The sequence below is a fragment of the Manacus candei genome, unplaced genomic scaffold (assembly GCF_025592945.1).
Source record: "Manacus candei isolate 608988 ecotype Guabito, Panama unplaced genomic scaffold, ASM2559294v1 h1tg000017l, whole genome shotgun sequence".
Classification (NCBI taxonomy): domain Eukaryota; kingdom Metazoa; phylum Chordata; class Aves; order Passeriformes; family Pipridae; genus Manacus; species Manacus candei.
Window position 1 is genome coordinate 12,855,543 of NW_026138065.1, and position 25,804 is coordinate 12,881,346.

General features: G+C 36.3%; 1 protein-coding gene across 10 annotated transcripts in view; it reads right to left on the bottom strand.

Annotated features, from left to right (window-relative positions):
• KIF6 (kinesin family member 6) overlaps positions 1-25,804 on the bottom strand; it is a 163,267-nt gene that overhangs the window by 66,194 nt on the left and 71,269 nt on the right. For all 10 annotated transcript variants that reach the window (XR_007903786.1, XR_007903787.1, XR_007903788.1 and 7 more), the window contains one exon: positions 5,398-5,500. Coding sequence is in view for 5 of the 10 variants with exons in the window: in XM_051782878.1 (XP_051638838.1) it covers positions 5,398-5,500 (103 nt within the window). In the remaining 5 variants the exon portion in view is untranslated. The remainder of the gene's footprint in view (positions 1-5,397; positions 5,501-25,804) is intronic.

Here is a 25,804-nt window from a genome sequence, read left to right on the forward strand (position 1 = left end):
ATTACTGAAACTTGGTGGGACAAATCCCATGACTGGAGTGTGGCGATTAATGGCTACAGGTTGTCAGAAGGAACAAGAGAGGAGGAGGGGTGGAGAGGTTGCTCTCTACATCCAGAGGAGGATTGAGTGTGAAGAGCTGTCTCTGAAGAACAGACACGTGCAGGCTGATAGCTGATGGGTAAGAATCAGAGACCAAGGCAACAAAGGGAACCTTGTGGTCAGTGTCTACTACAGGCCTCCTGATCAAGGAAAGCCTATTGACAAAGCTTTCTTGCTCTGGCTACAGGAGGCATCACATTCACAGGCTCTTTTCCTGCTGAAGCACTTCAAACATGCCAACATCTGCTGAAAAAGTAGCATGGCAAGCTGTAGGCAATCCAAGAGATTCCTGGAATGCACTGAGGATAACTTCTTAAGCAAGGTGATGGGGGGATGCAATATTAGATCTATTGGTCACAAGTGTAGGTGCACTAATTGGGGATCTCAAGACTGGAGGCAGCCTGAGCTGAAGTGATCATGCACTGGTGGAGTTCATAGTCCTGGAGAGATATGGGTCAGGCAAAGAGTAAAGTTAGGCTCCTAAATTTTAGGAAAGCAAAATTCCAGCTCTTCAAGGAGTTGGTTAATAGCATCCCCTGAGAAACTGCCTTCAGGGACAAAGGAGTTGAACAGAGCTGGTAGATCTTTTAGAATGGTTTCCATGAAGTGCAAAACTTCTCAATCCCCAGGAGCAAGAAATCAGGCAAGGAAGGCAAGGGACCAGCACGGCTCAGTTGAGACCTGCTGATCAATCTAAAGGGCAAGAAGGAAATGCATAGGCAATGGAAACAAGGAGTAACCTAGGAAGAGTATAGTGGTGCTGCCTGGTTGTTGAGGGATGGTGTCAGGAAAGCCAAGGTGCAGCTGGAGCTGAACTTGGCAATGGATGGGAAGAATAATAAGAAGGACTTCTACAGGTATGTCAGCCAGAAAAGGAAGCTCAAAGTATACCCCTCCCTGATGAACAAGACTGGCAAACTGGTAACAATGGATGAGGAGAAGGCTGATGTACTTGATGACCTTTTTGCTTCAGTCTTCATTGGCAATTTCTCTTCTCACAATGCTTGAGTGGAGGGACTGTAAGACGGACTAGAGGAGCAAAATCCCTACCACTGTAAGAGAAGATCAGGTTCATGACCACCTGAGGAAACTGTACACAGGTCTATGGGACCTACAGGAATTATGAACCGTCAGGTTCATCTCTGTGCCTGGGAAAATCATGGAAGAAATCCCCCTAGAAGCGATACTAAGGCACATGGAGAACATGGAGGTGATTCAAGACAGCCAGCATGGCTTCAGCAAGGGCAAGTCCTGCCACACCAACCTAGTAGCCTTCTATGATGGAATAACTACATTTCTGGAGAAAAGAAGGGCTGTGGATGTTGTCTATCTTGACTTCTGTAAGGCCTTTGACACAGTCTACCATATCCTCTTTAAATGGGAGATATAAGGATTTGACGGGTTGACTGTTCAGAGGATGAAGAATTGGTTGGATGGTTGCATCCAGAGGGTAATGGCTAACGGCTCATTGTCCAGATGGAGATTGGTGACAAGTTGTGCCCCTCGGGGGTCCATTGCTGAGACTGGTACTGTTTAAAATCTTCACTGATGACAGAGACACTGGGATTGAGTGCACCCTCAGTACATTTGGATAAGCCACCAAGCTGAGAGGTGCAGCTGACGTACCTGAGGGACAGGATGAATAAGCTCAAAAAGTGGGCCCATGTGAAACTCATGAGGTCTACAAGTCCAAGTGCAGGGTCCTGCACCTGGGTTGGGACAAACTCTGATATCAATACAGGCTGAGGGACGGAGAGATTGAGAGCATCCCTGAGAAGAAGGACTTGGGGGTACTGGTGGATGAAAAGCTGGACATGACCTGGCAACGTGTTCTTGTAGCCCAGGCAGTGAACTGTATCTGGGGCTGCATCAAAAGAAGGGAGGCCAGTAGGTTGAGGGAGGTGATTTCTCTCCTTTACTGTAGTCTTGTGAAATCCCACTTGGAGTACTTGTTAAGGAAATTTTCCTGTCTGACTATCCAGGAGCCACTCTGGCAGTCTGTTGTGGTTTAAGAATTGTGTTCTCAAATTTAGTGGCTTAACGAAACCACAACGCCACTCACTTCCCCTCCCCCTCCAGCTGGAAGCACAGAAGGCAAAGATCATGGGTTGAGACAAGAACAATTTACTGGAAACAGCAATGAGATAGTAAGAGCAACCATATTAATACAAAAAGTGTACAAAAGAGAGAGTGTGGAGTTCAACCCAACCTCAGCCATATCATCAAAACCACTCTCTCTGCTCCAGACCAGCATTACCCCACCACTCTCTTCGCCACACTTGCTCCACCAGAAAAGGAATGCCCTTCTCAGAAGCGAGAGAGAGTCCCTTTCCCCCACACCCCTGGCCATGATGTAAGATGGTATAGAATAACATTAGGGTCTTGGCAATGCCCACATGGCTCCACAATCCACCCTCTGACAGCTACTGCAAAAAATTAACCCTGTCCTTGGCAGAAACCAGGACACAGTCACACTCACATCACCTGAACTAGACCAAAGCCCCTTCAAAGCATGTGGCTCCACAGGTGCCCTGCTTGACTCCCTACACTCACCACACTCACACAGTCAGACAAGGTTCCTTACTGGTTCAACTCTAGGTTTCCCATCGCAGAGCCTCTCATATGTCTGGATCCTTAAAACAATTTAATCATGATGCAACAACAGAATAACAGCTTGAGCTGATGCCTCCAAGGAAGGACCCGGAACAAAGGAAACCCTGGACAGCGTAAGTGTGTGAAAGTCTCAGCTCTTCCACCTATGTCACTGGCTCCTACTATGCCTCTAAGTGTCTGTTCACCTGGCTAGCTGTGCCCTTTGTTGTGCAAAGGGCACAGTGCCAGTTCATAGCCTCTTGCCTTGGGCTCTTGCCACCCAGAGCTCAATCTGTAGCTCCCACTGAAGCAGCACACTGAGCTACTGGCACTAAATGTATTCCTCAAAAGTACTGCATCCAGTTCTGGAGCACAGGAAAGACATGGATCTATTAGAGTGGGTCCAGAGGAGGGCCACAAAAATGATCTGAGGGCTGGAACACCTCCCTTCTGAAGACAGTCTGAGACAGTTGAGGTTGTTCAGCCTGGAGAAGAGAAGGCTCCAGAGTGACCTTATTGCAGCCTTTCAATATTTAAATGGGGATCATAAGAATGTTTTAGCAGGATCTGTTGGGATAGGACAAGGGGCAATGGTTTTAAACTAAAAGAGTGTAGATTTAGAGTAGATATAAGGAAGAAACTTTTTACAATGAGGGTGGTAAAACACTGGAACAGGTTGTCCAGAGTGGTGCTGGATCCTTCATCCCTGGAAACACTAAAGGGGTCTGAGCAACCTGATCTAGTTGAACATATCCCTGCTCATTGCAGAAGGCTTGGACTAGATGACCTTTAAAGGTTCCTTCCTATCCTCCAGGATAATTAGCAAGCCAAGAAAATCTCCCCCAAATACCCAAAGGAAAAATAAGACAGCTAAAAATAAGTAATTTGTGAGCCAAATACTGTTTGTGGTATGACAGAAGTGGTTATGCAACTATAAACAAAATTATTAACATGAGAGGCCTACATATAAAGGGAAGTTATGGTAACTTTTAAACATGTGGTGTCCACACTCTTCTTCCTGTGCAATTTGAACACTGGCTGGGTAACAGAACTTTTGTGTAACTGGTAGTTCAGAGGCTGCATTCCAAATTATAGACTGGACTTGATGTAAATCCATTCTAATGAACTTGGTAAACTTGGAGCTATAAGCATTTTTGCTAAAAATGACTGCAAATGGCAACAGGGTATCAACATTCACATTAGCACTGATTTCAGCAATCAGCTGATGCCTATTAGAGAAGGGTTACCCAAGGCATTAGTTTGAATCCCTTTGTCCTTTAGGGAAGGCAAATCTGTCATCAAACTTTGTGGATTCTGCCCATCTCTATTATATGTTCTGAAACCAGAAGGAAATACTGGTTTGCTTCATAGTAATAGCAAACAGAAAAAAATATGGAAGAATTGTGATTAACTAGAGGAAATGCAGGGCATGGCTCAGAACTGTGTTGCTCTCATTATCATGCTGTGACCATGAAGTGTTCTGCTCAACAAACAGCAACGTCAGAAATTACTCATTTATGCAGTGATGATGCAGTGATGTGGCATCATCTGATATATGGATCAGAAGAAATGCATTACTAAACATCCAGTTTACAGGGATAAATTCTTACATACATCTAATACCTCATCAATTTGTGTTCCTGTGTCTGAGTTATGGATCCAGGTAGAAAGTTAATCAATTCAGAAAAGTGATAAACAGCAAGAGCTTGAATAAATCATATAGATGTGGAGATCACTTCTTGCCTCAATTTCACTGAAGTAAATGAATATTAAACTTAGTAACCCTGAAAATAATGTCTTTCATGCCTATGAAGAGTTTAAATTGTGTTAAAGAAAGCAGAAGAAAGCAGGAGAAAGCTGGAGGAGAAAACTCCAGGGCAAAAAAAAAGAAAAAAAAAAGAAAAAAAAAATCCCAAGCAACTATTAGGGGAATTGCTAATTAAAAGGACAGATTGAGAGACCTGCTTTTGGCATCTGCAATCTCAAACCCATGTATTTCTTTTGCAGTACAAGGGGAGTTAACACTTGAAAAACTGACACAGAAACAGTGCTGTTATCCAATCAACATGGACAAGGGTTGTGGTTTAATTTGCGAGATGTTTAAAATCTGCTGTATAAAAACATGTTTTCAATGTTTTTTCCATTCTCACCATCTTCACCACATTTTGAAGTGTTTTGCCAGCATTAACAACAAATGTGGAAGAGGAAAGTATTATTTCTGTTTGTGAGTGCAAAACTGGCAGAGAGAAGTTAAAATCACTTGGCAAAAAAGTTAGGAACAACAGACAGATGCATATGTTAAACATCTCCTAGCTTACTATCCAACTCGGTGTCAAAGCCAGTAAAACATTTTTGACAATGGAAATTGCAGTAATTGATTCAGTCACGTGGATTTTACTTCCTCTAAATAATTCTAGATCATGAATGCCATTGCCACGTTGCTTTAACATGGTTATGAGGATGAATAAAACCAGTGGCAATATGCACTAAGATTCTTCATGCCACTTTCATGTTCTATCCAGACTTCTATTCTCTTACCACATAGTGCCTTCTGAATATGAAATGTCCTAAGTAAGAAAAGGCAAAGTTTCTGTACCAAGTCCTCAGTAGAAGTCTGGGATGTCTGGTGTAAAATTATGTTCTTACCTAGACTGATAATGAACTGCCAGATGTCTTCCTCCAGCTGTATTTTGCTGTGACACTCACCTCTGTTTCAGAAGCTGTTTGTTGTCCTCAATGGTTATAGTGTCAGCATGGTCCAGCTTGAAAACTTCAAAAGCTTCCTGACATCCAAGTGACATCTTTCCTCCTGCCCCAAGGTAAAAAATAATCACTTCACAGTCATCAAAAGACAGACATTTTGCACTTAATTAAATCCTATTTAGACAAATACAGCAAGTCAGCCCAGGGGTCTTAAAGCACAAAGAAGACTAAAGTTGAGTTTTCCACCAATGGGAAAGCATTTTTGACTAAAGATTTCTATTATTTGACAAATTAATTTTGTTTCACCTCACTTCTCTAAAGTCTGAAACTTGAGGTGTATAATTTCTCAAGATAACTTAAAACGTTCATGTGAAATATTCTTAAGTGTGAGCCAGAGGTATTTTCACAACAGCAAAACTCAATTCGCTTCTGTATTTCTTTCATCTGTTTCACACTGGATCCTTAAAATAACTTGAATATTTTCAATATTCCTAGAAAAAGAAAATTCAGGCTTCTTTTAATTATGTATTAGTGAATATTTTTCATATCCTTTTATGATAGAAGCAGGACTTCTACCTACAAAAATGATTGGTTTCTGCCTTTTTACATTTCCAACTTGGTGTTTGTTTCCTTTTGTGCACCAGAATGTCAAGACTTATTTGGGCTTCAAATCTTTTTAAAAATCACTGTAGAAAAGTATTCCAGTCTCTATAATTTATCAGTTCTCATTGTTAGATGATCTAAGATCCAAGTAAGATATCATGCATTTGTATTAGCAAAAAAATTCAAAGGCTTAAGGAGAATGAAAGATCATGCCAGCATCTGTGTTATCAGGTGTACATGTATGTCATTATATAAGCAAGGAGAAACAAATAAATTACAGTAATGAAGATAGCTCAGGAGCAAAAAGGTGGAGGACTCTCACTCAAGTGTGAAAAATGCAAAATAGCTTCACCTCTAATTCAACCTCAAGGTTGCAACTTAAACCTCAAAAATTATATTCCTTAAATTGGAATTTGATTCTCCATCATTTTTTTCACCTCTAAAGCCATTCTTTTGTCCTATTCATAAGTCTGCCTTCCTGCTTCAGATCTACCAGGACCCCCAAATCCACCATGTACAAGAGCTATAAAATTTTCTAGGATTTCTGCTGTGCAAGTGTTTTCTATATGTTTTATGTCAATGTGGGTAGAGTCCTTCCCAAATCTTTGTTTGCAAAGCCTAGCCATGAATGAATGAAAGCCAATGGACCAGCATTACCAATAACATACGTATGCCAGTTATTTTTCAGGTTACCTACTTTGCAATTTTGGTGTAAGTGGGTTTTTCAGGCTACCTGTTTTGCAATTTTGGTGTAAGGGTTTCCTCCTTCTCCAAGTTTCTCCTGTTTTCTTTAACACAATTTTCTCACTTAATAGGGATGAAAGACACTGTTTTCAGAGTCACCAAGTTCTAAACTCACTTTAGTGAAACTGAGGCAAAAAATAGGCAAAACATACCTAAACAGGTTGGGATATGCAATACAGGGATGTTACCCCTTATTGGGGTCTAGCTCCATAAGCTGCATTTAAAGTCACTCTAAATATGTTCTGCTAAACCTCATCGCACTTATAATATCAGGATAATTGCCCATTGACTGCAGTGAGATTTCAGTGATGTAAGATACTGTTTACAGTGAGGGCTGGTAAAAAAAATTAGGACTTAAGAGTTCAATAATCAGTAAAAGTTTAAAAAATTTATTCAAAATAAGAGAAAAATTTGCCCACTGTTTCAGTCAAAAGAATCAGCACATCTGTTACTAATTCAAAAATTTTGAGTTGAAAATAGAACCGCCAGGAATGTTTGAATGGCAAAGCATGCAGAAATGCTCCACCCTTTTTGAATAAGAAAATCAAAGAAAGATACAGTGCAGTCTTTACTGTTGTGTGATCCAAAAGAGCAAGAGGATTTAGGAAAATATATTTTTCTGTGGTGATGACCTGAGAATATAATGTTCATGTTTCATGCTTGCCTTGAAGAAAAACAGGCAGCTTTGCAAGCAGAATTTTATAGCACATTCATCCCATCACTAGCACTAATTTTAACATGCAGCCCGATTTGACCCTCTAGAGTTGCTTTTGTTGCAGAAAAAGTTTGTATTAAGTGCAGAAAGCCTGGACAAAATTCCTGATCAAGCCTAAAATAAACAATGAATGCCCTTACTCATGCATAACACGGCAATGTAAAGTATTTAACTCTTCTGGCAATGTACTGCCTTAGAGAGAAGGAGTAAAAACAGTAAAGTAAGTTTGGAAAACAAAACTATTACAGTGATTATTGCTACTGCCTGGCAGAAAAGCATCAACCAAAATTAAAGGTAACCTGATAATCATTTTCCAGCACTAAATTAAGAGGCAGCACATTTGTACAGCCAAACAAAGCACACAAAAATAGATCCCCAGAATTCCTGGGAAGGGGAAATTTTCTGGTTTATGCAGTTCATTTTAAGAAAATAGAGAAACATATGAACTAGTAAACAATACTATTCTGAAAGTGGTATAAAAGGAAAGGAACTTTAAATGGAACACTGAGACTGTATCTCAGCATAATATAAACATAAAACAGCTACAGAAAAATGTTGCAGCCTGTGGGTAATGACAAAAACGTTTAGGATGATAATAAGGGAAGACAGCAATGTTAATACTAGTAAAAGACTGCAAGGGACATTGGAAACTTGATGGAGTGGTTGTGTTTTCATTCTGCTCAGTAATGAAGATTATTGCTTCTCCATGGTTGATGTGGTATCTTCAATCATGCTGTTTACATTTCCTTAAATATTCTTTAATTTCATAAAGTAGCCTCACCTTCTTCCAAATGGCCTCCAAGTGCCAAGGTGCATTAACATTATTGGCATGCTGTTTCTCCTGGGCTTAATTCCAACAAATAAACTATATATTCTTTTAAACCAAGGTGCTATTGAATTTCTGTTTTTCTCTAGCTGTAAATCGAAATTTATGTACAGATATGAATAAAAACAGAATTAGGAGAAGAAACCAATGATGAGGAGAAATTTTTGGCAAGCTAGTGGAATAGTTCAGCTAAAACTGTTAGAGAAAACGTTTTCTTTCATTCTTACAAGGCAAACAATTTCTCCTCTCCTTCTTTAATAACATGGCATGGGGTTGCAAAATAAATATTTGAAAATTCTTATCTAAGGAAGAACCAGGAAACACATGTCATTAAGTCATTACAATATGAACTGGAATAATTATTACCATAAAAATAATTCACATCATTGGAAAAGTCATAAAAATTTCTTGTAATCACAGTCTTGAAACTCCAGTTGACAGAGTTGCATGAAAGAGTGATAAATTTTGTATCAACTTGATTTTAATGATACCTTTCCTGTTAGGCTGTGTAGTTTGGCCTTAATATTAAAACACAAGTATGCCCAAGTCACACAATGTGAAATTCACAGCAAACCCATCATTATTTACAGCAAATTCACACAGTTGAAATTTTGGTAAAATTCAAGTTCACTTCACATCCCAAGTTTGTATGTTTAAGAATGTTTTCACTGAAGGTTTGATTTCAGTCTGTAGTCCTATTCAGTCAACTCTCAACTTTCAAATTAAGCAAAAAGCTTTGGTTCAATAGGCTCCTCTCCTGAAATGTGCAAATTACAGCTGTCCCACTGAACTTGGTAAGTCAACAGGATGGCAATTAAGGCTCAAGCTCTGAACTAGAGCAACAAGATCTGAAATGACCAAGAAATAGAAAGCTTGTTGTGGTATTGATAATGGGCTAAACTTATGAAACCAGCAATAATTCAAAATACACTGAGCAAAAATGTAATAAGGCTTTTGGGTGTTGCTGATTACTTTTCAAGGTAAGAAAAGGTCAAAGTGATTTAAAGACTCAGTTGCATGCCTACAGCAGGTAGAAGCCTGCATTGCAGCAAAGACCCTGGCAGGTATTATGCACCCTATTCTATCACCAACTAATTTAGAGATCATTTATTCTATGCTGTGACATATACAGATGCTATTTACAGACATCCTAAATCACCAAATGTTAAGTTTAAATGAACTTAACTTAAAGGAACATGTAGGGTATAGTGTGGCACTGGGTGCTCAACTCTCAGCAGAGAAATGATATGGCTGAATGCTATTTTTAAGTTAAATGGTATCCACTGAGACTACTTAGGGGCTACATTGATTACGCAAGAGCATGCAAGTGGATAAACACAGACTTTATTTTGTTGCCACAAGTGATTAAACACTGTTGTACATATTTAAATGACCATACTGATTTTTAAATTTATCCGACACAGACAAATCCTATTGCAGTTTGTATTAGTGATCACAGTTTAAAAATAATGGACAATTTCAAAGTACTCTATTTTAGTGTTGTGGTAGGGATTTTTTTGCCCCATACAGATTTCAAGACTGCTCAATCTGGAAATGGCACTTCCAGTCCTGAGTCTGGTCACCTTCTGTTTTTTGGTTTGTTTGTTGAAAAAAGTTTTATTGCTCAGAGGGAGAAGGCTTTCATAAAGTTTAATGCATGAAACCCACAGAAAAAGTTTACATTGGTCTTCAGTTAGGTCTGGAAAAATATGTCAAACAATAGCATGAAATTGATATCTTCTCTGTCTGAAAGCAGAACCACAGTGTCTCCTCACAATCCCACCTTGCAACCAGATTTTGTTCCTGGTATATGAGAGCTCTGAGGAGTTTTCAGCAGCCCTCATATGAGACGATGCCAGTGTAACCCACTAAAAGAATTGGAAACAACACTCCAGAAGAGAAGAATTAAGATTGCAAGTTGAGCTGTTCTGAGGGAGGAACATTAAGACTGTTGACAAAAGCAAACTCTTGGGATTAGCTGTTCAGACCACGTCATCATGGCTGGGCTTCGCTAACGAAGATTTGGGAAGGGCTCTACCCACGTTTGTTGCAAGCGCATTGTCAGACCACGTATTCTGATGAGAAAGGCATCTGTCCACATATCTGCCCATCTATCTGTTTTGCAGAAACTACATTTTCACAGAAAAAGACTTCGTCTTTCCATTTCTACTAAGTGCTCTATTGGACAAGAATTGTCAGCTCTTCCACTGAAATCAATAGGAGCAAAAAGTCCCCTTTTGGCTCAAGGAAAGCTCTCATGCAAGTCAGGGTTTTCTGAAGAATTTCAGGATAGCTACTAGTGTGAATTGTGAGTCTTCATGCTTATGAAGACTGTCAGCCTGTTTGTGTTACTATGTATTTCCACTTATTATCAAATGAGAACAAAAGAACTGTAAAAACTTCCAAATGAAACTAAAGACAATATATTTGGTAAGCCTTTGTAAAAGAACTAAGGTATTAGAAATCATATAAGCATAATTCATTATATTTTTACCAGGATCTATCAAGATATCATAGCCATCTATTCAGAATGGAAAAAAGATGTAACAGAGCTTGGGAATAATGAATCAATAAAGAATAAATACTTAAAAATAGGCAAACAAACCCCAAAACAATATACAACAAATACTTCCCCGCTGTAAAGCTCAGCTAAATTTCTCATGAAAACCATGTGTATTACATATGACTACCTTCATTAGACTACTATTCAAAAATGGGAAAGACATAAAACAAGGCTGCTCACAGCACCCCTGCAGTGTTGAACTGCAAAACTTTTGGGAAAGGTAAAAGCCGTGATTCAGATGCAATGAACTAAATAAAACATTGGCATACATTACTTTCTCTGGTTCTGGAGTTTCTTTGTTTATTTGCAGGGGTGGAGGAGACAAAAAGAACATTTTCTTGGGATTATGAGCATATTTATTGTGATACTAAACATTGATCTAGGCAGGTCAGACAAGTGAATTCCACAAGTGAAAATTTCTGTTGTGGAAACCCTTGAGAAAACTGGTGCATGGGTCATTTACCTAGGCATTATCTTATGCACACAAAATTAATTGATTGACAAGACAAACTGTTCCATATATGTTGGAATAATTTAGAAACAGAAGAGAAATCATCACTAAATGAAACACTGAAAATGACTAACAGCAAAGAACAATCTTGTACAGGAGCAAGTCAGACACAAATCAAAGATAAATCAAAGACAAGAAATTACACTAATTTCTAGTGCAATGAATATTGTTAGCGGATATGTGATCACTAAAGATGGGATTGCTTTAAGAGTACTAAAATAACACAAAAACCCTAACTATTACGTATAATGCCAACTTTGTAAAAGACAATTTTTATAAAGCACAATTGAAATGCTTCCAAAGAAAACCTGAACAAACGACCACTTACAAGCATCCTATTAGGAGTAGGTTATTACATTAATTAATAATCCTCTACAGGAGTATTAAGGCAAATATTGAATTGTATATCAAAACCAAAGGTTAAATTAAGTAAAAACTTAAGATGAAATTGAAAATTTCAAGATTGTCTAAGACCACAGAACAACAAAACTCCAAATGGGATACGGTAGCTTTAATCATGTTGAATATCTTCAGTTTCTTTATTTTGAGCAATCTCAAATTACAATACAGGTAAGAAAAATATTTTTCATATTAACCCAGATCCATGTTTATAACAGCTCTAGTTTTTCAACCAAAGCTACTTGACCTTTAAAATCTAATGATAGTCAGAAACATGGTTTTAGGCCCCTTAGTGTGGTAAGTCTGATACCAAATTCAACATCAGAGCGATCTCTATGTGATAAAATTGAAACTATTGAAATAGCTTTTCCTCATTTTCCTCTTCTGAAAAACTGGTATACCAGTTTGTCTCTCTGTCAAATGTTGCAAAGCACAGTGCTAGTGATAGTTACAGGATAAAAGGAAATTGTTAATAGCAACTTTAAATACTGTCATCACCTTCACCTTATAGAGCACATATTTTACTAACATGTTACACTCAGTTAACAGAATAACTTTAGTCTGATTCTGTTTTTGTTAGTTATGGATTCTAACAGTTTCTCAGATTATAAGGCATGGAATCTATATGCTGCAGAATATCTGCACTAGCATCAATGATTTTCAGCCTGCCTACTTTTGTGTTACCTATTTACGCCAGTATGTTCTCTTTAAAGAGTCAATGGGCAACAGGGACATCAAATTCAAAATGGGATCAGAGGAGACAAGGATGCAGGTAGAAGCTACTTGGCATAACCAAAATGTTTGCCGTTATCAGCAGTGGGGAATGAAATAGTGTACCTATTGATAGTTGTGTTCTGATACAAATATTATTGCAGAAATATTTTACATTTCATGTATGACAGCTTGTATGTCTCAAAAGAGAAAAAAAAATCAGCTATTTGCAACCATTTACTTCTTTAAAGATGCCTGTGAGATCATATTTGATTGTATAATACATACACACATTTAAAGTCCTTAATTAGTAGGTACAAAGGGAGAGCCTGAAATGAAGCATGGTAGGCTTGGCAGAAGCACAGTGGGTGGATACAAAGGAAACTATGAAGTCAAACCCACAAGAACTTTAGGAGACCCACCCAGTGCTGTTGCCACTTCTAAATAAATAAGATTCACTTCTGCATATGACAGAATCATACAATTAATACAACTTCTCATAAAGCAGGACATATATCTCATTGTGCAGTTTACATCCAACACCAGACACTACAAATAAACTGTGCATTTCCCTTGTTTTGTTGGAGTCTAAATCTGCTCCCTTCAATGGTTGATGCAGTTCTAAAAATTTTACTAAAAGTAAGAAAGCTCTAATATTTAGACACTTAACTCAAATTAGAGTTGATTTTAAATCAACTTTAGACTACTGTGCTTAAGATGAATATTTCAATTGAGTAACAGCAGATTAAATGTGTATGTTTAGACATCTTTTACGTACTTGCCATGTTGCAGTAGCATCTTTTGCCACTTGTTTTAGACCCAAAAAAGAGCTTTTATGTTAAAACACTTTTCTTCCTTTTTTTAACTAGACCAACACATTTCAAAAAAGATAGAGTACTCTCAACAAAATTTTCCTCATTTGCATGTTCTATGTTGTTTTGAGTGATATATATGGTATTTAAATTCTCCTTTTCAATAGATCTTTCTCAGTTTTAGAAAAATTATTCTGAATAGTGGATAAGAAAATCTTAAGTGCTCTACAAAATGACAACCTACATCAATGGAGTCAGGACAGCTTGGACCAAATGCAAGTAAAGTTTTTTGCTAGGGACATCTGCAGACATCTGCATGTATTTTTGGTGTCTGAAGAATAATTTCTACCACCAATTTTGTCAGTAACACCATAAACCACAAAAGAGGCATGTTTCATTTTCAGAACAGTTTAGCAGAGGAAAAAGAACTTGTTATAAACATCAATCTGGTTTTGGAAACTTACTGTACTTTTAATTTCATATTACATTTCAGCTTTTTCTTTATTGAGATATTGAGGTTTGCTGAAGTAGAAGCCCAAATATACTACATCTGAGGTAGACAAGAAAAAAACCTCCTGTAGCAGGCACACCATTGATTAGCAGTAGCTTGGGGCTATCTTAGTATTTCAGGTTATAAACTACAGGAGTGCAGGAGCCACTCAATGAGACATTGGTCTTTTGTTTACTTGTTTGTTTTGGTTTTGGTTTGGTTGGTTAGTTGTGGTTTTTGGGTTGTGGGTTTGTTTTTTTTTTTTTCATAGTAGGAACTTCAGCACTGAAAGAATGGGATATGCTGAGGTAGAGAGTCGAGAGAAGAAACCATGAGATAAACTCCATGGTAAGCTATTTCTCTTCTCCAGTCAGTAATCTAGATTAACTAACCTTAAATTTACTATCTATTTATCTTCAAGATGAACAGCTTTACTTCTATTGCTTAGTACTTAGCCCTTTTGGAAGCTAAAAATTAGCAATTAAGAAATGAGTGAAACTACTTTTTAAAAGAATGAAGTTTGATTCTTGCTCTGTTGAAGCTTTATTGGGGTGTCTCTCAAAACAGTAACCTGTTTTGTACTAATGTACTATAATTTGAAAAAATAATTAGGTATGTTATACCTCAGCAGTGACCACACTAAATTTCAAGCACTCACCTACTGAGCAAGTCCTGTAACTGCTACATTACAGAATAGCACCAATGTGTATTAACTGCACTCTAAATATACAAAGAAAACTGAGCCTTCAGAAGTTTTAACTAATCTCATCACAATTGAGGACTTTTAGGCATGTGACCAGCTCCAGAAGGTCAGCAAAGTCAAAATGTCCTGTGCATATAAATCAGCAGAAGTTTAGAGAACACCTGTGTTCAGGTGCCTGCATCCTCTTAAACACCTACCCTGACATAAGTTGTTGAATTCGCCTTGGAATTCAACACATTGTGCCTCTTGTATTACACAAAGGATGCATTTTAGCAAGACTTAGTAGAGAACAGTGCATGTAGACAGACAAAAGTCATTGCCAGTCCAGGTATACTTATAAATTCCATTTCTATCTGCAGTAGTTCTGAAATAGCAGCCAAAGTAGAAAAGAATGAGATAACAATCAGGCCTGGGTTTATTCATAAAAACAAACTGGCTAATTTCTTTCTGGAACTTTCACTTAATCTTTTCAAACTTTATCATATTGTTTTTACAAAACTTTTAGCTTTAGCTAAAACTTCAGCTCATTATTTTGGACTTTCCTCAGCTATTAAAGGCTTTCTACTGCTTTTAAAACCTCTTTTGATCATACATATTTTATTTTGAATGGGGAAAAATTTATCTGGAAGGATTGAATTGTAAAGGAAACATTAAGGCTTTGTACACTGTAGAATAAAGAAAAATTATTTTGAATACCATATATATACATCCTTTATTAAAACAAGTTTTGCCAAACCAACATATAAGTATACTTGCCTTCTGAATCAGTGTTAACATAGTCTAGAAAACTGAGGAGGTTTAAGTAAAGCTGTAATTTGCATTTTTAATAAAACATTTTGAGCAGAGGCATTCATCAAAACAATTTATTAAAAATGCATTTTTAAGAACGAAATTATGCAACACATTAATACTATTTAGCTTCAGTACTCTAAGAATGAAACCTTTAGAAAGAGACTCCATAAGCATTCTTAAAATACAATAGAAAGTTTACTTAAGTTAATTCTCCACCTGACAACCTCAGGCTCACTACATGTTGGAAGCAGTAACAGGGCTGACACTCGCCATGAACAGTGTTTATACTATTGCTGCTGCAAAAAGTTGGAGTGAGGTTTTTTTGTTAAATATACATTAATGCATTTTAATAAAGAACTACTACTTAACGATAAGAAACTCCTATTGTGAGCTTAGAGTCAAAAAACTACGAGCAGTGTAAAATTACTGGACAATTCTCACTCTCACATATTCTGCAGGTGATATCCCACCATATTGGGTACTGAAGTGATCAAGAAACCTTCTCTGAAGGCAAGTCCACTGCAGAGAATGAATTTCTGTCTTACCAGAGGGAGAATGAATAGCCAGAGACAGCTAAGACCTAGCAATTGTTGCTAAGTGGCCAAAAGATCTGTGTTATTCACTTTATTTTCTGTCCTTGGAGGAAACAGAAATAATCATGTCAGGATTTACAAATACAGTTTTGAAACAGAAGTGCACATATCAGCTCCAAATCCAAACCCTGAAACCTCACCATGCTAAAATTTATTAAATTTTTGGTGAAACTTCCATCTTAAATTGCCCCTAAAGGCAGGAAGTGCCTTCTACCCTGTAGTTGTAGGTTACTGTGGTCTATCCTATTAATATATGGTCCTGCTGTTATTATTTATAATAATAAATAACCACATTGAGTAAAATAATTATTCCTTGTCTTCATGGAGTTTGATAATTTGTACAGCAACCATTCCCCATGAAATAAAAGTCAGAGAGCAGTTCAGTAATAGAGTGTGGTAAAATAAACCAATGATTTGGCAAGATCTATTTGCTTATAATAATTCACAGAATGCCTGTCTTCCAGAAAACTATCAGGGCATCTTTAGAAATTTCCTGAACGTTTGTCTTTTTGTCTTCTTGGAGGGTGCCTATTTTACAGAAATATATATTATCATTCAAAATCCATGAGCCTATGAAAGGTTATAGTGGTTCCAAATCTCTTACTATTAGATGCATATCTGCACTAAACAATTACACATTTTTTACCATCCTCAACAGTGATGATGGAAAGCAAATTAATTCAGAAGCTAAATTCCTGATCCTGCAAATAAACATGCACAGGCATTTTTCCCCCCAAATACTCAAAGAAATCAGAGAACAAACATTATTTACTAATACGTACATAAACATATGGATAAGCATAGAGATGCAAAATCTTTCTCACTCCTGAGAACAAATAAGTGAAAAAAAATTCTAATACTAGAAGGCTATCTTAATCACCTAAAATACAAATAATTTTTCCTTTATACAACATGTATACAATTGCACAATAACATGCAACACATTTTACATAACCTAAAAATGTTTTCTTCAGAGTCCACTCCTACTAATTTATTGTCAGCTTTGTTTATTCTGCCTGTAGCCTCCACAGTGAATAAAAAGAGAAAAGGAAAACTGTAATTATTATGATGATGCCTAACATGTCTAATACATTAAAATTGATAATAATAATAATAATCAATTATTCTGCATTCTTGTCCCAGAGATATTAAAGGCAAAACTGATTGCTCGCAGAAGCAAGACTCTCCTGTTGTTTCTCTGGCTCATCATACCACAGATGTTTTCTGGTGAAAATTCAATGGTCTCAGACACTGTGTTAGGAACATCCCTTACAAAAAACCCCTATCATGTAATGTAAAGTATTTGGGTGAAATTCCATTTCATATCGGCACAATTCCCACTGTGAAAAGCAACTTCTTCCCATTATTTTTTAAACAAAATTTGTAACCAACTGAACTCTATGACTCATATGCAACAAAGGATCAAAAGACAATTTTTGCACCAATAACCTCTATAGCTCTAAATCTGCTTATGTCAGGACATAGAATTAAAAGTGGTTTTGCCCCCTGTTGAAATAAGTGATTATCACCAGAAAAATAGCATAATTCTTCCTGAATGCCAAGTACACTGTTTCTTTGATGGCTTTAAACTGGTTGTTTTCCTGAAGATCAAAAGGGGACAGTATATTTTGGAAATTCCTTGTCATACAGGCTTACTACAATATTAAATGTGCTGTATCTTAGAGCCATGAGCTCTTGTATCAGGCTTTAGCTAATTAAATAAACCTGCTGAAAATCAAAAGGATGTCTTCCTGGAACTCTTTTTCTTCTGGAAAAGTTATTTTAACACTCCTGATACAAAACTAAGACATTCTCCTTCTGTTTCCAAACCCTGCTCATTGCTCAAACTGATGTCACCATCTCTCTGCACATTTCAAGATTAAAGGAAATTTCTGAAATATTTAGAATTATTTCTCCCAAGAGTTATAGCTGGATGCAAATGGCATAAATAAAGAGAGCTGATCGAAGTGGGGAGGTATTACAGAAGAAAGGATTCATAATAAAATATACAATCACTTTAACACTCAGAACTTTCCCAGCTCACTCCAAGTGCTTTACTCTCTTCTTTTACTGAACAAGTAGAGACAGCTTTGCGTGAAATATACTTGTATGCAGCTTACTCTCAGAGTTTACAATAAATATCAAACATATTATAAACAGAGAGGTTTGTCCAAGCTTACATAGAATTTTAAGTAGCCAGCATAGCCCAGATTTTCAACAAAGCTTCCCAAACAGATTAGTTATCAATGAAGAGAAACAATTTCAAGAACTGTGTTGCAACAGTTACGTTGACTAAAAATGAAGAGTCAAGACTTCCAAGGTTTTATATTGGTTTCTGCTTCTAATTCACTGTCTTACTTTCACAAATCATTTCATCTGCTCCTCAATGTTGGAAAAACAAGATTTTGCACTTACAGATGGCCTTTGAACATGAAATCTCAAAGTGATCAAGGAAGATAACCCACAATAATTTATTTCACAGTTGAAGAAACTAGTTCAGAGAGATGAGATCACTTATATAGGTTCACAAACTTAGTAAAAAATAAAGACTGAAATAAAAAACAGATGGCCTGCATTTCAGTGTAGTATCTTATTCAATGCAATGTATTGCCTCTATAATGCAGTTGAAAGCTGAGTTGTTTTATTTATAATTTGAATCCACACAGTAGTAGAGGCATGCAAACAATAGGGAACATGAAGGAAAAATATGACAAACAACAAAAATAAGATTCCAAGCCAGCTAACAACCTCAGTCAGACAATATACTTTATCACAAGCATTCAGTAAAAAAATCAGAAACATACAAAGGCAAATGTTAATAGAAACTCGCACATTATTCAGGAAATATTCTTACTATGAAGAAGTTTCATTTCTTTAGGAATAACAAGAGTGGTGTAAGTAGTCAACGGGCACAACTGCAAACAAGACAACTGTCTGAAGTTTCTTTGCTTAAGTAATGAAAAAGTGAACATTACAAAACCAAAGAATAGATGATTACATGAAGAATGAAATATAAAAAGAGGTAACAAAAATAAAAAGGGAAATGTAAAGCTTTCACCCCCCTCAAAATTTACAGCAGCTGCCATTTATGACATAAGAAGCACAGCCTTTGCCACTTTGGAAAGATATACAACATTTGTTTACCTTTACTTATGCTTTAATTATTGCACTGAACTGCTTCCAACTCTTCATCTACTAATAGAATGTTTAATGACTGGATAAAGATTCTATATGAATCAATAGTCATATGCTGTTTCATATGTTGCCATTCTGTAGTACACAACTAAATCCATTGCTAAAAATATATATTCTGATTTCTCAATTATCTGTGAACTTTGTAGCAATTTTTCTGACATTAACATTTCTTCTGCCATAAGTATTTACTTTTCTCTCTAAAATGTAGGATTTTGCAATATTATTTATAAGATGGCAATTCTTTCAAGATTCCTATCTGATGCATCACAGTATGACTCACTGCTACTACATTTTTCAGTGTTCCAGTTTTCCCTATTAGCAATTCTGAAATAGCTCCTCATTTGCAATAACCCTTTAAAAAAATTATTTGATACAAACCAGCTTTTGACTACTGCTTTTCAAGCATCTGAAAAATATCTGTGATTTGACCCTGAGATTAAGGGTTTAGGAAGATGAAAGAAGAGGAAGGCTATGCTTACATAATTGGCAGCTATCCAGCACACTGAGGAAGGTTGCAGTCACTGTTCTTGAAATATTCAGGTTAGGAACCTTAAGAGAGTAGGCAAAAAAACCCAAAAAACAAAGGAAAAAATAAATTGTGATTCAAATCCAGCTAGTTAGACTAGAAAAAGATGAATTTGCAACAGCATAAAAAATAGCACCTTACTAGTCAGATAAAACGTTCATATTTTTAATAGAATATATTTAATATTACATCAATTCATGTCTTCTTTTTATCTGAAAATTATACCTGACAACATCTATTGTCCTTCTCATTTTCTCTCTTTTTTTTTTTTTTTTTTTTTTTTTAATGACAGTAAACAGAGGCTTTACTAATCCTCAGGTTGCTAATAAGCCCTTATAATCTGAGTGGTCATGCGATGCATTCTCTTATATCTCAACAACTTTATTGCTGCCTTGACAGTAAAAAAATTAATGCTGTCTCCTTTTTTTTTCAGATATTACCATGGTGAAATGGACCTTAATAAACATAATGGTTCTAGTAGTTATGTGCAGTTATGATCAATGCATTTTTAACATTATTTTTACTATATAAAGAAACTATCAATTTGAAAAAAGAAATTATATAACACTGTTGCAACTATATCTGGAAAAACAGAGTTTGATAATTTGTTCAAACTTCTCAGAGGCTTTTAGGGGTGATTTTTTCCTCTACCACTTAACAAACCTCTTTACACTTTCTTTCCTAAAGTCCACATTTTGCAAAAAAGCAGATTCCAGGAAATGAAGTTACTTGTTTGGATACAACTGCCAAAGCCACTTCCTGTACGCAGTTGGCAGAAATGCTCGGGGAAAAAAAGCCTTATGACATTTTTCAATCCAACCAAGATGGGCATTCCATTCAGCCACACAAAAACTCAATTTAGCCCCAGAACTGTATGCCAGTATTATATATTTGACCGCTCAAAGTATTGCAGTCCAGTAATAATAAATTCAGTTTTACATTTGTCAGGAAAAATAGTATCAAACAGGTGCCAAGCAGCAAACACATGGACTACTGCATCTATGACCTGATATTATTCCATTTTTTTTGTATTTTTCTGTTCTTCCTCTCTTCTCTCTGTGCAGCTTCACACATGAATGCACTCTAAAGAGTAACTTATGAAAAGTCTGCAGAGACACCGTTCACTGGAACATGACATAACACAGTCATTGTTACTTTTGGAAATTGACACTATTTATGCCTCATTCAGTGGCAGATAGAAAAGGAAATTTCAATAAGAAAGCCTCTATAACAAACGCTTGGGCTGTTATAACATAAAAACATCAAATACTTTATACTCATCAGATGAACTGAACAGGCTGTCAATGACCAAATCATATTTTCTTGGACTTTGCTAACAGGTATTTTACCATACCTTGTCCTGCACAATCTCTATTATGATAAAATGAAGTCTTTGACCGTAACAACACATTATTTTCAAACCAAGAGATTAAAAGTACCTATAAACAAAAAAAAGTCTGTTATTATTCTGGTTGCTTTGACTCCAGATCAACCTCTTTATCTTAAAGATTAAGAAATTTGCCTAAGGGATCACAATTAGATATGCAGCAGTTTAAAACTGTACTTCTTCTTCTTACAGTTCGCCTAATTTAATGAAGCTCCATTAAAGCTAAAATATGCCTTAGCTCAGGTGCCTGTCTTTGAGCTTTTGGGTCTTTTTGGGAGTAACAGCTAAATTAAGGGTGACAAGCAGTAACTTCCCAACTAGTTTCCATTTTATTGCATGTATCATTTGAAAACACATATTACTGCCTTGTCTCTTTAGACATTTTCCATCCAATAACTCTGTTGGGTTCACTTTTCATTCCCTAGTAACTTAGCTCTTGCTTCCCTCCAACCTATAGTCTCATTCCTCATCTCATTCCCAGCTTCATTAGGAATACATACTAAGCCACAAATCTCTTTGCCCTTCTCTACCCTATTTACAAAACAGAAATCCAATCCATACCTGCCCTCCTCTTTTTACCCCTTCCAAATCAATTTTCTCCTCCCACAGTTTAGGCAGTCAAGCATGTGGCACAAAGACTGTTTAATATCAATTGCTTCTACTGTCTACTCCATCTACAGTTTCCTGGCAGTCACAGTATTTTCACAAGAAAGACAAAAAATAGTATTCAGAAACACATTTGCTATTTGTAACCAGCACATGGTCTCTTAATGTATTCCATCAAACACATCAAACAGATTCCTGACATTTGAATAAAAAAAGCCCAGAAACAGAGTGTGAGAGAGAAAATAAAACACTGATACACTGATAGTCTTTTTGATTTTTTCTTTTTTTTTTTTTTTTTTTGAGTCCCCCTCCAACGTTTTAGACATTATCATGGAAATTTTCAACCCAGCATTAAAGTTATTTTACTCAAAAGTTCAAGATAAGATGCAATTTACTCAAGCTTTCTTCCCCCAAGTACAAATTCAATGATTTAATATAAAAAACTACAGCTAACAAGTTCAGCTATAGGAATATAGAAACACATATCTCCTCTCACAGCTGGCACCCTTCAATGTATTCCTTCCTTCTAAAAATCCAGAGAAAATCAGACTTGGAATAGCATGGAAAACAAGTACTAGAAAGCTCTGGGGCACCTCATGAGTGCCAAGAGCGAAGACATTTCCGAAACAATGGCCTGACCACAGATCTTCCCTTCTATAATTGATGCAACTTCTAGCAGGCTTTCTTAAAAAGACAGGTTCCAAAAGACTGACACTTCTAGGCTAAAGGCTTAATTTGAGAAATATTGTAGAACTGTGCCATTACAGAAATGCAGAGAACATTTCTATTTAACAGACAAGCAGCTACTTTTACACCAGATTCAGTTTCAAACCAGCTTAAAGTTGTAGCTCTATACAGAGTACACTGCAGGAATCAAACCTAGGGCAACAGATGTATGGAACGGTGTAGCAAAATCCTTTACTTGGAAAAAGTGCTCTTCAGTCACAGATTAAAACATGTTTATCATGTTTATTAATTGGAGTCTAAAACACTTCAAAGTTGTGTTACATACTACAAGTAAACTTTCTCTTCAAGAGTGGTACTGTAAGTTCTGAGTAGTTATTCCCATTGTTCCCATAATGCTGCATAATAATTTTGTGGATTGAAGTGGATACATTAATCTTCATTTATATCACCATCTCAAAGAAGCATATATAAAATTTTTTAATCAAAATCAAATAGGTCACATTCCAATATATAGTCCTAACTGAAATCCATTCTACAGGTAATCATAAAGTTCAGAAAATCATATCAGAGCTTGTTTTTACTTTGAAAAAGACAGTTTTATTTCCATCTTTATTTAAATTATTATTATTCATTAAATCACTCAAAGACATACCTAAGAACAAGACATGATAGCAATCTGCAACAGTTTAAGAGGGAAGTTAGGCATGGGAAAGGAATTCTTTTGACTTAACCTTGCTTCTTCAAACAGTAAGGACAAATGGATGAAAGTTTTAATTCACAAAGTATCAAAACATTACATGAATGTTTGACATGTGATTAGGTCCAACTGACACCATAGGGAAATGACAACATGCTTATATTTACTTCTTCAGAGACTAAAATACCAGTAGTTTTTTTATAAAAGCCCTGATAATAAATCCTGCTTCATTGTGCAGTCATACAATGAACCCTGTGGCTGCCTTGGACCTATTCTTCAAAGCACTTATCCTTTTTCTAATTAACTTTCTTAGCTTTACAGGCTATGTCCCCAAACTTGAGAGCCCCCACAAGAGTGGGAGATAAGATACTTCGAGCTATCCTCTTTCAGTCATCTGGATGTTTTGATCGTCAGGCCTTGATGGGGCAGAAGTTGTGCCCAGAAAACAAGCATGTAAAAGATTTAGCTATAAATATCAAAGTACTCAACATTTTAAATACGCAAGTAGTACATCAGAAACCAGAAAGAGATCGGCCACATACATATACAGAATTATGATGGCAACTAAAACTGGAAGAAATATTAAATCTTGTGCTTTTGCACTTCATCTAAACACTAAGTAATAGACATCAAGAAAAAACCAACTGAACCACAAGCTATAAACAGCAGCTTATGCTGGGGTTTTATACCTTCCTGTGAAGGTATAAAACCTTCACCTTGCATAACCAGCATTTGGTTATGCAACAGATGCAGGTATTTCCAGCAGTTTTATGCCCAGGAGGTGGTGCTGCTGTCTGTTTTGGAAGTGACACAGGAACCTGTCCTTACAACATTCACGCCTAGATACTATGTGGATGCAATGCTACGATTTTTTGTTTGTTTGTTTGTTTTAACTGTTTATTTCAGGAATACAAGCCTCACATGTAAATTTAGTGATTTCAGAAGCAACAAGATATCACGTGGAAAAACTCCCAAACAATTATCTAGCACAGCACAGTTTTCTCTGTGCTGGGTTTACTATAAGAAAAGGGTTTAGAAATTCTTAAACAGAAGCAAAAATAGTATCAAAATGTAACACAAGCTGTTAAGGCAATTTAAACATACAGGGTTCCACTGAGATTTCCTGAAAATAGACTTACAAATTTGTAGAATACATGATAAAACTCATCAATTGATATTAACACAAAGTCACAAATATCATCTTAGGGTATGTTCTCTTACTGCCTGTCCTCTGAATGCAATTAAATCCTAAAGAAGCACTAGAAAATACATTTACTTTTATTCTTGGGGAAAAAAAGTGAAACAAACACTTTCAGAAGGAAAAATCTACTTTTCTTCTGTATTATAAAAGGTTAGTTGCACATTGACTTTATTGTTTTAAAGACTGTGATTTTGAGAGAGAATAAAAGCTACCTCTTCAAACTTTATTTTTATATCCCTTTCACTGACATTTCAGATTCATCTAGTTTTAGATGTATTTCATATGACATAGCTTGCAAGGATTTTCTTTTTAAATGATCACTGGATACTCGTAAGTGCAAAAGAAAAAAAAAGCCTGAAAATGTGAGCTAAACATATTGTTAAAAAGTATAAACCAATGCAAAGAGAAAATGGCAGTTGAAATGCTTCAGATCTTCATTAAAAAATCCTGCATGAGTCTGCCTCTAAGGAGAGAATAAATCATATATATATATATATAATATATATATATATACTCTAAACAATGACAAGATATCAGTCTCACTTCTAGTTAAAATTTTAGTGATATGTTTTAAAGCCAAAGATTTAAGAATCTTGAACCACTTATGTATTCTCTATATTATTGAGATGTGCATATGGAGAAACTGATTCGATTTCTGTTGAGGAATAAAGAAAAGAATGACAATATCTTCCTAAAATAGCATGTAAATCATAGATAAATAGAATTGTTGAGGTTGGAAAATACCTCTAAGATCATCAAGTACAACTGTCAACCCAGCACCAGCACTATGGTCACCATTAAACCATGTCTTCAAATGCCATATCCACACTTCCAGGGACGGTGACTACGCCACTTCCCTGGGCAGCCTATTCCCATGCTTGATAACCCTTTCAGAGAAGAAATTTGTCCTAATTTTCTGTCTAAACCTCTGCTGGAGCAACTTGAGGCCATTTCCTCTCATCCTGTCATTTGTTGCCTTGGAGAAGAGACCAATTCGCACCTGGCTACAACCTCCTTTCAAGCAGTTGTAGGGAGTGATAAGGTCCACCTTGAGCCTCCTTTTCTCCAGGCTGAACAACCCCAGATCCCTCAGCCGCTCCTCATAGGATTTGTGCTTCAAATGTACAGAATAAATATTAAACAAGTTAGTCTCTCCATTCACTTTTTTGAGAAAGTTTATCGTGAGTTCCAGCATGATAAACTGATGCTCTTAAAGGCTTTTATATTTAGGTAATAGAAAGCCTAAAATGGCAGCAGAAAGCAATAGTGACATTGTAATAGGCATAATAAAAAACTGCAGAAGGTTTCAAATATGGCATCCAATATTAACAGCACCAGATTTTCATTTTACATTTTTATATTAGTTCTGCCTAGAGGTGAACTTCAGAATATTGATTTTGAGATTATCATTATTTGAAGGAATTTCAGAATTACAATAAACATTTAAAAAACTAAGATAGTAACAGTAAGCAAGTTCAGTAACATGAACGTACAGCAACAGTTCAAGGGCCATGAGTTGACCAAAATGAAAAGGCTGGAGACTATTACACTCAAGACACAAAAAAATAAAAGACTGAGAATACTTATTATAGAAAATTATTGGAAACTAGTTGGATGATCAGGAAACTAGAAAAGACAGCAAAAGATGA